The sequence below is a fragment of the Babylonia areolata genome, chromosome 11 (genome assembly GCF_041734735.1).
Source record: "Babylonia areolata isolate BAREFJ2019XMU chromosome 11, ASM4173473v1, whole genome shotgun sequence".
NCBI classification, from domain to species: Eukaryota; Metazoa; Mollusca; class Gastropoda; order Neogastropoda; family Buccinidae; genus Babylonia; species Babylonia areolata.
In genome coordinates this window covers 2590295-2607844 of record NC_134886.1, presented here as the reverse complement: position 1 = coordinate 2607844, position 17550 = coordinate 2590295, and the positions used below count along the sequence as shown (strand labels likewise).

Here is a 17550-nt window from a genome sequence, read left to right as displayed (position 1 = left end):
GTGGTGGTGGTACACACAAATACATATACATGATTTATTTGTGCATACGATGCACACACACACACACACACACACACAGAATACAACGCGTTTACTCACTTGAACACACACCGCACATCACGTCTTCCCTGTAATTTGACTTGTCACTGTTCGTAATCAGCCCTTCTAGAGTCATCGGCAAACGTGACTATGGTGTTGCATGGTGGTTGCACAGTCATTTGTAAATAACGAATACAATAATGGGGATATAACACGTCCTTGTGGGGCGCTTTTGTTGAGAATACAGATGGAGGAGGTGAGGTCACCAACTTTTAACGACTTGTGGTCAGCATCTTAGAAAATCTAGAATCTATGCGCAAACTGATTTAGAGAAAAAATCCTTTCGGTTTAAAGTACAGCTTTGGTGGTAAGAGTTCACTGTATGCAGAGCCATAGTCAATTAAAAAGATCCTATTATTATTATTATTATTTTTTGTTGTTGTTGTTGTTGTTGATATTGTTCTTGTGCTTGTGCTTGTTCTTTCTATGATATATTGTTGCAGTAAGATGTCTGCGTTCGAGTATGACTACTGATACTGAACCAAAACTCTAATGAAAATTGAAATTCCTGTAAAGGAATGTGACAGTCTCTTTTTTTAAGACGTGGTAGTTCCAAAACAGGCGCGAAATGTGCCGTAAAAGTAGGTCCTGAAATTTAGGATAGCCCTGCTCAAAGAGACAACTTCTGAATATACAACCAACCTTCCATGGTCATTGAATGTCACGGAACATCAGTTCTTTGTTACACAACAACCCTTCCATATTCTATCACATTACAAGCACCTTTTCCTTTTTCTTCTTGGTTTAAAACCTTTTTATTTCTATTCAGTTTTGCAATCACCGACTTGCAGCAGAATTTTGTTTCATTTGCACATAAAAAAATGACACGGTCACATTTTGTTAATGGTGGCTTCGTGATAGGTGAGGCCAGCAGTGCAGTGCATGTATTTTGCCAGTTTTCTTTTATGCACTTCTTTTCACATTTCTTTTCAAAGTCTGACATTTTTGCGCACCATGGGTTATTTGACTTTTGAGTTTTGTCATGGTTTACTGGATATATATGATTTGTTTGTTTGTTTTTGTATGCACAATGACATATTGCACATTTGGGATTGGATATGTTTTCTCACAAATATCTTTAACCTGTCGTGTGGGAACGGGTATTTTTTTCCCACTTTAGGTGTATCTAGGGATTTGTAGAACAGAATTTCTTTTTATTGTCTGTTCGTCTGACAAAGTGATCAGTCTGTGATGCTTTCCTGCTGCAGATAAGGATGCACTGATGTGTGATTCTTTGTTTTATCTTTGAGTCACCGTCTTCTGTCATTATTTACTCCTTCTTCTTCTTCTGCTTTGTCTTTTTCTTCTTCTGCTTCTTCTTCTTCTTCTTCTTCTTCTTCTTCTTCTTCTTCTTCTTTTCTTTTTTTCCCCTTTTTTTCGTTTTGAATCTCTGTCTTCTGTCTTTATCAAACTCTCTCTGTCCAGCTGTTTTCTGTCGAGCTGTTGCTATGTCCCTCTCTGTGTCCCTATGTCTGTCTGTCTGTCTGTCTGTCTGTCTGTCTGTCTGTCTCTCTCTCTCTCTCTCTCTATCTATATATATATATATATATATATATATATATATATATATATAAGGTGGGTGGGGTTGTAGGTATGTTTTCTTTGTTTCTTGTTGTTGTTTTTTCAATCACAATTTGATTCCTATTGTTGCACTTCTGTACCTTTTATGCACACTGTGTTGATTTATCGTCCATCTTATTCACTCAGTTTGTGTAGAAAGAAACTAAAGAACGATCACACACACACACACACACACACACACACACACACACACACACACACACACACACACACACACACACACACACACACACACACACACACGAGTACACGCACACACACACACGCATAAACATACCTAAATAACTACACGTCCACAGGCACGTGTGCTTCTCTCTCTCTCTCTCTCTCTCTCTCTCTCTCTCTCTCTCTCTCTCTCTCTCTCTTCCGTAGTCTGTTTTCTCACTCTCTCTCACTCTTTCCTTCCATATCTACATCCTCTCTCTCTCTCTCTCTCTCTCTCTCCCCACACCCCACACCCCCCGCAATCTGTCTTCTCACTCTCTCACTCTCTCCTTCCATATCTACCTCCCCTTCACCCCTCCCCCCTCTCTCTCTTCCGCAGTCTGTCTTCTCACTCTCTCTCTCTCTCTCTCTCTCTCTCTCTCTCTCTCTCTCTCTCTCTGTAGAGACTGAAATCTACACTGTGTCACAATTGTTGTCCAAAGAACAACACAGACTGAAAGCTACACTATACCTATACCACAGACAGGTGTTGTACAAAGAGCAGCACAGGCCGGAAGCTACACTATTATCACAGAGAGGAGTTGTTCCCCTTGCAGGATGTGATGTGCATACTGTGTCGTCGCTACGTGCGGGAAGCTGAGCGCATGAAGATCGAGGGAGAAGACGGAGAAAAGAGTAAGTGGAACAAACAGCAGAGGTAATTAGTCATGTAACTGTATGATATATGTATGATACACACACACACACACACACACACACACACACACACACACACACACACACACACACACACACACACACACACACACACACACACACACACACACACACACACACACACACACACACACACACACACACACACACACACACACACACAAAAGATCGAGGGAGAAGACGGAGAAAAAAGTAGAACAAATAGCAGAGGTAATTAGTCATGTAACTGTATAATACATGTATGATGCACACACACACACACACACACACACACACATATATATATATAGATAGAGAGAGAGAGAGAGAGAGAGAGAGAGAGATATATATATATATATATATATATATATATATATATATATATATATATATATATTGTGTATATATTGTGCATCCATACATATGTGCAGGTAATATAATTATGTGTATATGCAGTGTGTTCTTACAGATGTATACATAGTGATGGGTATACGTATTACACATCCATACAGATGTGTATGTAATGTATGTGTATATGCCTTGTGTGACGATACAGATGTGTATGCAGTGTATAGGTATATAGATTGAGTATCCATACAGATGTATGTGTAATGTATGTGTATTAGTTCTACAAAATATCACGATCTTTCGCAACGCACTGAAAGGTGGGCCCAGTGTGCTGCGATGTGCTTTTATGTGGTTTGACATGATGTAATACAAGAATACGTGTAAGTATGCTGATACATGCCTATATGTGTGTGTCTGTCTGCATGGCTGCATGTTTGCCTGTCGGTCTGTCTGGCTGTCTGTCGTTCTGTGCGAAAGATTGTTTGTCATAGACATATCAAAATGATACCCACAACAGACAGGCGAGGCATGTTTGACCTTAACTCTCTCCATACGAACGGCGAAAGAGACAACGTTAACAGCGTTTCACCCCAATTACCATCATCAAAATATTGCAAACGGAAGGCTGTTATACTGAAGAGGTGAATGTTGACAAAGAATACCACAATTCTGAGGACGGAAGCTAAAGGTTGGGTCATTCAGACACCCACTGGACATCCGAGGGGTCTGTGTAGAGGAGAAGAGAGGACTGGCCGTACTGAGTGAGTTAAGAATACTGAAATGAGATAGCATACCGCATCATTTAGCTGAGATAAATCTCCTACCATTCTGCGTATGTACATTTTGTTAATCAAAAACTTTTTTTTTTTCTTTTTTCTTTTTTTTGGAAAGTGCAACTGCTGGATGGTGTACGCTTCCACGGTTTTTGTCCTCGTGGGACAGTGGTGGTTGGGGAATGACAGAGAGAGACAGAGACAGACAGACAGAGAGACAGAGACATGAGACAGACAGACAGACAGACAATGAGACAGACAGACAGACGGAAACACGGAGAGGGAGAGAGAGAGCAGGGAGGTGAGGGGGAAGTACAGGAATCAGACTCACTTTATTATCTGAGATAAATCAGATCACGAGAAGTGGTCTCTGATGTATATGAATTACCAGAACAAAAGACAACATGCATTAAATAAAAAAAAAGACCACACAGCTAATTTAAAGCAAGCCCGATAAAAGATCAAACGCCATCTTTCCAAGAATGAAAAAAAAACACACACACAAAAAACACGTCATATACACACGTACATGCACACTCAACTACGCTCGCACTTGCTTGGCTACTGACAAGCGGTGCAGCCTCTGCTTGCAGACTCCTGGGGGAAAAAAAACAACACAACAGCAATTACAATTATGAATAGTAAAATCAATCTGCGTTAGTTGTTTTTTTTTGTTGTTGTTTTTTTTACATTATAGTTACTATTTATTTGTGTAAGCTTATCTATCATTATTCACCTCTTTTTTTTTTTTTTTTTTCCTCAAGGCCTGACTAAGCGCGTTGGGTTACGCTGCTGGTCAGGCATCTGCTTGGCAGATGTGGTGTAGCGTATATGGATTTGTCCGAACGCAGTGACGCCGCCTTGAGCTACTGAAACTGAAACTGATCTGCGTTAGTGATCATGTAGCCAGCGGCTGAGTCAGGGTCGTATGTCTGGGTCATCTGGTTGTGGTTTTCCCCAAGCACCACACAAGTCTATTTTGTTGGCTTGTTTGTTGTTTTTTTGCTTGTTTCGTTTTTTATCCACACGTTCGCTGATGGACTGATTGGGGCAGGATGATTATGAGCGGGAGTGTTGAGGAACAGGGAAAGGAGGTGGGGTGGTGTGGGGTGCGGTTATCTGCTGAATGCCGGGACATGTCTTCACACACTATCAGTGTGCTTGCTCTGTCAGGAGCCGCTGCAAACCTGTCAGCTCAATGGGATCATGTGTCCTCGTTATTAATATCAGACATTCAGTTTGTTTCTGTGCCATATTTGGCAAGTAAATAGGTTTTGTCCGGATCACACTGTGCACTGCCAGTGGCAATTTGTCATACGTGCAGGGCTTTTATCAGCCAATGTCGTCAGTTTTCAGTCTGTTAGTTGTACACCTTATTATGTGGGAGTGGAGGGGGTGGGGGTCAGTAGCTGTTGTCTGACCTGTGTGCTGTATCATACATCATACACTAGTTGTGAATTGACATCCTCTTGTGTGTATGTGGGGGTGGGGGTGGGGGGAGGTTGACAGTGGCTACCTCTTGGCATGGGAGATGGGTCAGGGGTCAATCTCTGATGCACAAACCTTGGTAGGGGTTGACATGTGTTGAGGGTTGCAACCATCCTCGCCTTACGTGCAATTCTTTTGGGGTGCCCTTCAGTTGGGGTAGAAATCCGATCCAGCTTCAATTTACAGAGAGACTGGTTTAATCCTGTCTGGTTCCGCGACTTAGCGATTTTTATTTTTAATGGCGGGCTAAGTAGGTCCTGTGTATGTTGAGTCAGAAAAGGTATCGCTGAACACCACCGAAGTGACTCAGCAACAGTGCAGGGTGTCCTCTAGTGTGTGGCCTCCCGGCGACCTAACATCGATAGTTCCCTGTGAAGTGACGACGCTGAGATTGCGACAGAAGAAACCCAGCGGGTGTGGGTGTGTGGTGTGTGGTTGTGGGGTGTGTGGCTGTGTGGTGTGTGGTTGTGGGGTGTGTGGGTGCTGGGGGATGAGGGGTGGGGTGGGGGTTCGGGGTGGAGGACTCGGAATGAGCGGCAATGAGTTATGCCAATGAAACGGTGCAGATGGTCGGGCAGCAATAGATAAAGAAAGAAAGATAAAAGGAAAGAAGAAGAAGGGAAAAAATTCTTAACTCACTCAGTACGGCCAGTCCTCTCTTCTCCTCTACACAGACCCCTCGGATGCCCAGCGGGTGTCTGAATGACCCAACCTTTAGCTTCCGTCGTCAGAATTGTGGTATTCTTTGTCAACATTCACCTCTTCAGTATAAGAGCCTTCCGCTTGCAATATTTTGATGATGGTAATTGGGGTGAAACGCTGTTAGCGTCGTCTCTTTCGCCGTTCGTATGGAGAGAGATATTAATACCACTACTAATAAATAAATAGACAGACAGACAGACAGACAGACAGATAGATAGATAGATAGATAGATAGATAGATAGTATCGTTGAGTTCATTCGAAACATTCATTCGAAACACTTAATGAAAAACTTACATGCATAACCATGTACAAAACACTCAAACTCTCAAGCACTAATTCATGTGTTCGTTCACACAGCGCGGTGGGAAATCATTTACAACTTAGTCCTTTGTGATGAACTATGACTCTCAAACTAGGAGGCACAATTGCACTGGCTCTTAGTGCTGCAGCCTCGGGGGCTAGTTGGCCTTTGGGAACCATCCCAACGCCGACTGTCCTAAAACCCTCTTGGTCGAGACAGTGGGGATGTAACTTGGGCAAGACACTCCCCACCATGATCAAATTCTAGCCCAGATAGTCAGGACAGCAGTTGCATCCTCTGCTGTTTTGACGGTCATAGTCGGACACGACTGAGTATCATACACAAACTACACAACACCCACCCTACACACATCACACATATACACAAACTACACAACACCCACCCTACACACACCACACATATACACAAACTACACAACACCCACCCTACACACACCACACATATACACAAACTACACAACACCCACCGTACACACATCACACACATCACACAACACCCCATTGCCGTCCTTCACCCAGCCTCAGCAGAGGAGCAGATGCGGCGGCAGATCGAGCGGATGGCGGCCAAGATGGAGAAGCGGTTGGACGAGGTGCAGACGGCCACGTCCCGCGTGCAGCGCGAGGTCAGCAGTGTGCGCGAGGACAGCGCGCGGGTCTCCGCCCTGCAGGAAGAGCAGATGGACCTCGTCAGATCCTTCGCCGACACGCGCCTTAGAGAGGTGAGCTGAGAGTGGGGGCGTGGGGGTGGGGGAAAGGGGGGGGCGAGGGGGGGGGGGAGATAGGGTAGGGGTAGGGTGGCGGAGGTGGGTGGGTTATCGGGGAGTGGTGGTGGCCGAATGGTCAAAGCGTAGATTTCTCGCCCAGAGTGTACTGCGTTCGATCCCCGGTACCGAACGCACCTGATGGGTCGAAGTGTTTCGTTGTTGTTTTTTTGTTTGTTCGTTGTTTGTTTTTCCCTCCAGACTTGTTCACTATTCACTGGCCCAGAAAACAAGACACTAAGACACTAATGACCAGGACGCGTATGCCTGTCTTTGTGTGCAATTTGAACTGACTGGTCACGTGCAGCATTAGAGTGACCCTTTGAGGTGAGGTAGAGTAGACACGTGGTAATGTGTAGCATTAGAGTGACCTTCTGAAGAGGGATAGAGGTAAGGCTGGGTCAGCACGTGGTAATGTGTAGCATTAGAGTGACCTTCTGAAGAGGGATAGAGGTAAGGCTGGGTCAGCACGTGGTAATGTGTAGCATTAGAGTGACCTTCTGAAGGAGGATAGAGGTAATGCTGGGTCAGCACGTGGTAATGTGTAGCATTAGAGTGACCTTCTGAAGAGGGATAGAGGTAATGCTGGGTCAGCACGTGGTAATGTGTAGCATTAGAGTGACCTTCTGAGGAAGGATAGAGTTAATGCTGGGTTAGCACGTGGTAATGTGTAGCATTAGAGTGACATTCTGGAGAGGGATAGAGGTAAGGCTGGGTCAGCACGTGGTAATGTGTAGCATTAGAGTGACCTTCTGAAGGAGGATAGAGGTAAGGCTGGGTCAGCACGTGGTAATGTGTAGCATTAGAGTGACCTTCTGAAGGAAGATAGAGGTAAGGCTGGGTCACCACGTGGTAATGTGTAGCATTAGAGTGACTCTCTGAAGAGGGATAGAGGTAAGGCTGGGTTAGCACGTGGTAATGTGTAGCATTAGAGTGACTCTCTGAAGAGGGATAGAGGTAAGGCTGGGTCAGCACCTGGTAATGTGTAGCATTAGAGTGACTCTCTGAAGAGGGATAGAGGTAAGGCTGGGTCAGCACGTGGTAATGTGTAGCATTAGAGTGACCTTCTGAAGAGGGATAGAGGTAAGGCTGGGTCAGCACGTGGTAATGTGTAGCATTAGAGTGACCTTCTGAAGGAGGATAGAGGTAAGGCTGGGTTAGCACGTGGTAATGTGTAGCATTAGAGTGACCTTCTGAAGAGGGATAGAGGTAAGGCTGGGTCAGCACGTGGTAATGTGTAGCATTAAAGTGACATTCTGAAGAGGATAGAGGTAAGGCTGGGTCAGCACGTGTGGTAGAGGAATGGTGAGAGCGCTGAATTCTCGCCCACGTGTACGTGCTGTCACTGGGGTTCTGCCACACAGCTGTGTGAAGCTGAAGAATCTCAGCTGTGTGGCAGAACCCCAGTGACAGCACGTACAGAAAGTACATGGAGAGCCGCGTCATTGACCGCTTGGGGACCGCACAGCCGAGTGGATTGAACGTCAGAGTCACTGACGTCCAGCGCCTGGGCCCTTCTGCCTTGATCTCTCTGTCCTTATTCTTTCTTTACCTCCTATCCCTCTTTTTAGAAGCAATATATATGTGTATGCAATTTATTTTATGTGTGTGTGGGTGTGTGTGTGGGTGTGTGTGTGAGTGAGTACGTATGGCACTGAATGGTGATCAGCAAGTGTTTAGTGTGCATGGCCCATCAAAACAGAAAGTAGTGAGATGTCATCACCCTTTCCTCACATAGGCTTTCAAATTCACACTGTCCTCTTCTCATCACTTGACAACGGGCCAGTGGTCCGAAACGTCGTGTCAAAACAAAGAGGATTCAACTACCACCCAAAAGGTTTTTATAAACTTTAGTTTTTTGTCTTTGAAGAATCCTGCAGTCATTTTTGTCTTCTTCTACCCAGCATGCATTAACCACGACAGATTCATCAGCTAATTAATGTTGGTTGTGTGGTGAACAGATTGAGAGGGTTGGATGAGAAAAGGAGGGGTATGTTGCTCATGATAATAATGACAATGATGGTGGTGGTGGTGACAAGGGTATGGTGATAATAGTGGTGGTAATGACGATGACGATGAAATTGACGTTGATTACAGTAGAAGTAATTGTGTATGCTGACGACGTGGCAGAATCGATTCTGTATTGGATTTCTGTTCCCCGGTAATCAAAGTCCAATGCCCTGTTTCGACAAGCTGTTGAGTTCCTATGGAAATCATTTTTCTCTGACTGTCCTCACCCCACACAGAATGGATAGCTGGCATCGGTCTGGCAATGTTAGACAGGCGGATGGAGAGGACTGGGCCCCACCTTCCTATGCCCAGCCCTGGACGCAGCTAGTAAAAATGAATTAACTAGCTGTGAGACCTTCGAGATTTTTTTTTTTTTTCTTTTTCTTTGGTAGTAGTAGCAGTAATAGTAGTAATGTGCTTCCTGTGTGCTTGGTCAGTGGACCGCTAACGCGGATGAGGGTCGACAGCAAGCTGAACATCCTGTCTGTAGTAGTGGTGGTGGTGGTGGTGGTGGTGTCATCATCGTTGTTGTCGTTGTCATTTTACTGATGACACTGTCTGTGTGGTCAGATGGACCGCTACTCACAGGTGCTGGTCGACAGCAAGCTGAACATCCTGTCTATAGTAGTACTAGTACCAGTACTAGTATAATAATAATGTGGTAGGGATATTATAGAGATAGATAATTATGTTTATGAGTATGAGTTTATGAGTAAGGGAGCTAATTAATACACCAGGTTAAATATCATCCAAGGGTTAGTTGCTTCCCTTGTTTATTCTCATTCGGTTTCTCCCACTATTCTTATTTGGATTTAGGCATATTCTGATACGGTTAGGTTTGAATGAAAAACAGTTCACTAGATGCAGGCCACAGGAGAGTTTAGTGCGCGTTGTCTGGGGAGCAGAAGGGGGTCTTGGCCGGTGTGACTTGCTTCCATGCTGGAGGGTAGTGAAGTTACTTACTACCCGTACCCGGATGGTCAGACTGGCGGTCAGTGTGGTGTACACATGTGCCTCTGCTACACTCGTGGGGTATGTGTCATCTCTGTTATGACTTGAGATATTTTGTTTGTTTATTTTGTTGGATAACTGTAACCTAACTTAGTTATCAGTAACTTAGTGATTTATGGTATGCTTATATTACAGTTGTTATTGGAAACATAACTGCTGGGTTTTGAAGGAAAAATTGTGAATTAACTATGCTCAGCAAGTATGGTTGGACTATTATAAATTAGGTTTCTGGTATGGCGGAAATCTTAGTTGGTATGTGGTAAACTGGTTGACAAGCCTTGCCTATTTTTGAGTGATTATATAATACTGAACTGTGTTCGTGCAGTATGGTTAGGGTATGGATGGTGATGATTATTATTATTGCTACTACTACTGTCAATAATGTTTTTTTTGAGGTTTGCCTAAGAGTTTAAGTTGAAATGAAAAATGTAATTCTTCACTAAGAATTAACCTTTCCCGTACGTCGCCTAAAATTTTGCGCGCCGTACGTCGTGGGTGTGCAGAAACCAATGGTTTCTAAGAAGGAATGACCCCTCGCTGTACGTCGTGGGTGTGCAGGCACCCATGGTTTCTGTGTACGAACTAACCTTTCGCTGTACGTCGTGGGTGTGCAGGCACCCATGGTTTCTGTGTACGAACTAACCCTTCGCTGTACGTCGTGGGTGTGCAGGCACCCATGGTTTCTGTGTACGAACTAACCTTTCGCTGTACGTCGTGGGTGTGCAGGCACCCATGGTTTCTGTGTACGAACTAACCCTTCGCTGTACGTCGTGGGTGTGCAGGCACCCATGGTTTCTGTGTACGAACTAACCCTTCGCTGTACGTCGTGGGTGTGTAGGCACCCATGGTTTCACTGAAGAAATAAGACCTTGCCGTACGTCGTGGGTGCACAGTAACCCACACCTGTCCGTAAAGCAAATTTGACTTTTCTTCAGCAGACTTGCATGCGCAGTTTCCACTTGTGCGTGTAGGCTATTTACTCCAGTGCTTGACCAGGCGCATTGTGAATAAGTTTTGCCCGTGAGAAGAGAGTGTTGTTACTTACAAAAAACGGTTGTTTTTTTTTTTTTTTTTTTTTTGTTTTTTTTGTGTGTGTGTGTTGTTTTTGTTGTTGGTTTTGTTTTGTTTTTAGCGGCTACACGCCCATCCTCTTTCGGTCAAGGCAGATGCCCTAACATAGCAGCAACAGCCTGGTATCAGTCCCCCCCTTCCCTTGGCCTAGATCTCGGCATTCCTGGCTGGCTGGCTGGCATTTTTTTTCTTTCTTTTTTTTAGCCATAGTCGGGTTTTCTCAACTTTGAACAGATTAGGATAAGAATAAAATTTCTATATCAACTATCTTTCTTTTTTTAGCCATAGTCGGGTTTTCTCTACTTTGAACAGATTAGGATAAGAATAAAATTTCTATATCAACTATCTTTCTTTTTTTTAGCCATAGTCGGGTTTTCTCTACTTTGAACAGATTAGGATAAGAATAAAATTTCTATATCAACTAGATTTTAGATCAATTGATTTCAGACTTACAAAAATATCCAGTTCTTAGAAAAGCACTTTAATTCCAACTAGATAAAAAGCTATCAATCAGTTGCTCCCGATCAGTCTCTACAAGAAAAACAGTTCATTCAATATTGTTGAAGATATCTAGTGCAATAAATATTGTTTTCTGAAATTAGTTACAACTTTAGAGTAAAACTTGCCGCAGACTTGAACCGGGATACGATCAACAAAAGACAAGGTCACTCTCATCTCTCTCTGTAGCGAGCCCAAGTGACGTCATGTCGACAACGCGTGGCGCGCAAGCTTTGCATGGGTGGCTCCACACCCACGACGTACGGCGTGCAAGGTTTATTCTTTGGGAGTATGGGTGTCGTCACACCCACGACGTACTGGGACATTGATTAATAACTTCTTTGTTTATGTATAAAAGAAAATAATGTTCAGTGGATATGTAGTAAACTATATTATGGACAAAGTCATGAAATTATGTGGAAGTGGCTTCAATATTACTTGAGTTACAGAGCAAAAACACTTGTCTGGGTGATTTCACACCCACGACGTACGGGAAAGGTTAAGATAATAGTGGAGTGTGTGTATTACTATTAAGTGAGGATAGACTAAATTATTATTGTGACAATTATTATTCTACATTCACTCATTATTTTAGGTTAGTAAAGTTATAGGTAATTTGATTGGTAACTGCAACTATTAATCTTAGCCAAGAGATATGTTGGCTGACGTGTGATTGGAGAGAAAGAGTAAAGAGTGATGGTATGGATTTTAATATAAGAATTTATAAAGAGTACTTATAGTGCAGCAGCTGTAACACACAGGGTTGGGTTTTGTGTGTGTGTGTTGCAGGGATTTGTCTTTGTTTGTTTTGTTCCCTTTTCTTGTGGATGGTTCATGGGAATAAAGGTGTCCGTCTTGAACCGAACCCCGACTCTGGTGTGGTGTGGTGAACGAGACGCATACACGCACCCTGTTACAATAATAATAATAATTATTATTATTATTATCATAAGTGTCAATACACTGATGACACTGTGTGTAAAGCTGGACCGCTACACACAGATGCTGGACAACAGCAAGCTGGGCATCCTGTCTGTATTATGATGATGATGGTGATGATCTCTCTGCGGACAGGTGGACCGCTACACCCGGATGCTGGACGACAGCAAGCTGGACATCCTGTCCCGGATGGACGCCGAACGCCTGCAGATGGAGCGCGTCTTGCAGCAGCGGTTGTCGGACCTGCACATGCAGATCAGCACCGACCAGACGGCGCTGCTCCGCGAGATGCAGGCCGCGCTGCGCGCCCCCAAGATGCCCGTGCCCACCCCCGCACCCCCCTCCACCCTCCCCACGGTCACCGCTGCTGCCACCACCCCTACTCTCTCCACCCCCACCTCATCGGCCCGCTTCCCCTTGCCCTGGCCCCAGCCCCCCGGACCCCGACCCCGCTCCGCCTCCCCCTCCCCCGTGCCACCCCGGGTGGAGAGGGCAGACAGTCCCAGGAAGTAACTCCGGTTTCCTGGACCAGCCGGCCTTGATGATGGTGGTGGTGGTGGTCGGGTTCCTTCGCCGCACACGACAGATCTGCTGAGTAACTGTCCAGTGGCTGTCATGTTGTCATTGCGTCTTGTTGTTCTGTTGTGTGGGTTATGTGGAGGGATTTGAACAGGAGAGGGGTTTAGAGGATTTGAACAGGAGAAGGGTTTAGGGGATTTGAACAGGAGAGGAGTTTAGAGGATTTGAACAGGAGAGGGGGTTCGGGGATTTGAACAGGAAAGGGGGTTAAGGGATTTGAACAGGAGAAGGGTTTAGTCGGTTTGAACAGGAGAGAGGTTTGAAGGGATTTGAACAGGAGAGAGGTTTGAAGGGATTTGAACAAGAAAGGGGTTTAGAGGATTTGAACAGGAGAGGGGTTTAGAGGATTTGAACAGGAGAGACGTTTGAAGGGATTTGAACAAGAAAAGGGGTTAGGGGATTTGAACAGGAGAGGGGTTAGGGGATTTGAACAGGAGAGGGGTTTGAAGGGATTTGAACAGGAGAGGGGTTTAGAGGATTTGAACAGGAGAGACGTTTGAAGGGATTTGAACAAGAAAAGGGGTTAGGGGATTTGAACAGGAGAGGGGTTTAGGAGATTTGAACAGGAGAGGGGTTTAGGAGATTTGAACAGGAGAGACGTTTGAAGGGATTTGAACAGGAGAGGGGTTTAGGGGATTTGAACAGGAGAGGGGTTTGAAGGGATTTGAACAGGAGATGGGTTAGTTCAGAGGGATTTGAATGGGAGAGGGATTGTAGGGATTTGAACATGAGAGGGATTTGAAGGGGTCTCAAAAGTAGAGGGGTTGTAGGGGTTTGAATAGGAGAGGGATTGTAGGGATTTGAATAGGAGAGGTTTGAAGGGATTTGAACAGGAGAGGGGTTGAGGGGATTTGAACAGGAGAGGGGTTAGTTCAGAGGGATTTGAACGGGAGAGAGATTGTAAGGATTTGAACATGAGAGGGGTTTGAAAGGGTCTGAAAAGGAGAGGGATGTACGGATTTGAATAGGAGAGGAGTTTGTATAGAGGGACTTTGAACAGAAGAGGGATGTGGAGGGATTTGAAAAGTGGAAGGGTTTAGATGGATTTGAACAGGAAAAGGGTTAGGAGGAATCTGAAAAGAGGGAGTAACGTTTTGTTGTGTGGGTTACATGGAGGAATTTGAAACGAAGGGGGGTTCAGAGGGAAATGGAAAGAAGGGTTGGCTGGATTTGGAAAGGAGGAAGGTTTAGATGGATTTGAAATGGATAAGGCTTTGGAGGGATTTGAACATGAGACAAATTTAAAGAGATTTGAACAGAAGAGGGGTTTGGAGAGGTTTGGAAAGGAGAGTGATTTGCGTGGATACGAAAAGAGCAGGTAGGCATGTACCAAACAGTCGAGGGGTGGCGGTGTGTTTGTGGTGGTGGTTTCGCGCAACAGATCTGAGTTGTCCGAGTGTTGTCCTGTTGTCGTTTGTTCTTGTGTCGTGTGCGTTATGTCGAAGGGACTGAGAAAAGTGTCCGAGGAAGTAGTTTAATCAACGGTTGTTGTTGTTGTCGTGGTTGTTGTTGGTGTCGTGGTTGTTGTTGGTGTCGTTATGCATGTGTGGGTGTATATGTGAGTGTGTCTTCATGTTTTACATCTATTTGCTTATTTATCATCATTGTTTTTTTTGTTTTTTTTACATTATAGTTATTTATTTGTGTAAGCTTATCTATTATTTATTCACCTTTTTTTTTCTTTTTTTTTTTCCTCAAGGCCTGACTAAGCGCGTTGGGTTACGCTGCTGGTCAGGCATCTGCTTGGCAGATGTGGTGTAGCGTATATGGATTTGTCCGAACGCAGTGACGCCTCCTTGAGCTACTGAAACTGAAACTGTTGTCGTGGTTGTTGTTATTGTCTGGCTAGCTGGTTGGTTGGTTGGTTGTCCCGCGGCAGGCGTTGCCCAGTGACTTGTCAGATGACTGTCATGTTGTCGTCTTCGTTTGTTGTCCTTTGTGTGAGTTGTGCTGTGGGGTTGAGTCTCTGGGGAGGGGGGCTGGTGGATAGGGTAAGGGATGCAGGGGAGAGGTGGATGATGTGAAAGAGAAATAGTATTACATATTCTTTTCTTTTTTCTTTGCACTGTTTCTGTTTTGTCTGTATCTCTATCCCTTTCTCTATCCATCTTCATGAACCACGACAGCTCCTGTATCTTTCTTCATCTCTCCATCGATCCATATTTATAAACCATGGCAGTTCCTGTGTGTACAGAAAAACAAAACAAAAAAAAACCAAAAAAACCGAACCACGTGTAGGGAAAAAGTGAAATAAAGTAGGCCCTATACCGAGTGCATATATATAGTGTTTTTTAATACAGATATGCAGTTTTGGGGTCGTGTTGTTTGTTGTTGTGTTTTTTTTGTTTTTGTTTGTTTTGTTTTAAATAAACCAAAGTAAATCAGAGCAGCCAGTATGTATGCCTCGGAGATATAACCACCTTTACTATAACCATTAACTTACAGTTTGGGATCAAGGCACATAGGTGAACTTTCTTTTCTGATCATATTGCCGGATTACTTTATATTATGTACCGGCATCCAAATGAGAGACAGTGCAGTGGCAGCACACGCATGGCACGGAATGCGGGTGAATTTATGGTAGTAATTCGATCCGGTTCTGTCTCTCTCGATTTGATATTTCATTCGCTCCCAAATCTAACCCAGCACATACCAAATGCAGTCATGAAGCGGTTTGTCGCATTATCGGCTGACAAAAATGTATGTCTGGTGGGAAAAAAGGGAGGGATGGCGCATTATACATTATCTATACTGAACTATATCTCTTCTTTTGTTGCGTAAAGTTACGAGTGTGTGCAACGGTTCGTGATGTTTGCCGCCACCACACGGAAATTGATCATGATTTGAAGGTGATTTTTTGCGTTGTTCAAAGGCAAGCCTGTACAAATATGTCATTTAGATTTGGTCAGAACTGCATATTTTGCTCCCACATCTAAATAACCCATCGCGTTCAAAAGTATGAAACGATATTACCGTTAGCAGATGTTGCAACCCGTTTTAGGTGGATTTTAACTCTTTTGTAAACTATTTAACTGAATTTCGATGCGGATTCAGTCACTAGAATAAGGTGCCACCATCTTGCTTTTCCGTTTTTCGTTCCACAAACCATAGAAATGTAACGTAACCAATAGGTACAGTAATTTAGGATGATAAGATTGAACATTACCCTCTCCCTCTATCACATTGTTCTACCTCCACCCTCCCCTCCTTTCAGTTCATTAATACTTCATTCAACCAATGTGTGAAAGAAATCACGATGTCTGTCTTAAGAACATTCCATGTTAAATGAGGGCTATTTCATATTAAAAGTAACATTTGTTCACCTCTGCCGACTAGTTCTATCACCATCACGGCCATGTAGTGATGTACAAACAACTTTAAACGTCTTCTGTGCTCTGCAAACATGTGCATGTTCAGAATGTTTAATCAAGTCAATGGAACTGATTTCCATTTTATTGATGAATACATTTCAATGATGAATAATCACTGAACAAAAGATGGTGAGTATCACTAACACATGTCTTAATTTATTTTCTGCCAGCGGCCTTCCTGTTTCGATTACATTTATCCATCTCCAATTACATCCATTGTAGCAGTCTACGGGTTTTTCTCTTGACCTGTTGCATTGAATTATATTGTTATATGTATGACAGTCGGTTGTGTCCGACTATGGCCGTCAGAACAGCAGGGGAGGCAACTGCTATCCCAACTGTCTGGGCTAGAATTTGATTTCTGTAGAGAGTGTCTGGCCCAAGTTACATCCCCACTCTCGGCCAAGAGGGTTTCAGGGCAGTCGGCGTTGGGATAGTCCACAAAGGCCATCTATCCCCAAGGCTGCAGCACTGTTGTACTTTGTGTGAAATTCAGGCTGCTGTGTTGAGTGAAAGCATGTCAACAGTGCAGCGCCACATTCCTATTTCCATTTCTTTCTTTTCTGTCTGCAAATGTACATATTTGTTTTACCATCAAAGTTCATTTTCCTACAAAATTTTGCCAAGGGCCGTGGGTTCTTTTGTGCGCATTAAATATATGCTGCACATGGGACCTTGGCTTATTCTCTCACTTAATTAAAAGACTAGCACTTAGACCACCACTGATAGTCTAGTGAAGTTGTGGGGGATGGGGTTGGGGGGCGTAGAAATCCCAGTCTGTATACAGGACTCGAACTGCCTGACACACCACCACCACCACCAGGCTACATCTAGGCCTCTCTGTTCCATGGTTTGTCGTTAACATCTGTCACTCTGCAAACCTCTGTTGGTCATTTTGGGTCCACTCATTCTTGTCAACCCATGCATGGGCATAGAAAACTCTTGCACACACACAGACACCTCACTAATTGTTTTCATTATTTCACAATTCAGTATGATAACCAATATTTTGCATGTATTTGTTACACTCCAGTTGCAAAGTACTACCAGACTATCACTGCCTTTACGTTTCTTTGGGTGCATGTTGCCATATATTCACTGAAAATTTGGAGACTGTTGTTTTTTTTCCCCCACAT

The 17550-nt window shown here is 44.0% G+C and overlaps 1 protein-coding gene across 3 annotated transcripts in view; it reads left to right on the top strand.

Moving 5' to 3' along the window:
- LOC143287458 (short transient receptor potential channel 7-like) overlaps positions 1–13220 on the top strand; it is a 108226-nt gene extending 95006 nt beyond the window's left edge. For all 3 annotated transcript variants that reach the window (XM_076595460.1, XM_076595458.1, XM_076595459.1), the window contains 3 exons: positions 2442–2520; positions 6694–6893; positions 12600–13220. In XM_076595460.1, the coding sequence (XP_076451575.1) occupies positions 2442–2520; positions 6694–6893; positions 12600–12977 (657 nt within the window). In that variant the 3' untranslated portion in view covers positions 12978–13220. The remainder of the gene's footprint in view (positions 1–2441; positions 2521–6693; positions 6894–12599) is intronic.
- Positions 13221–17550: the final 4330 nt, after the last annotated feature.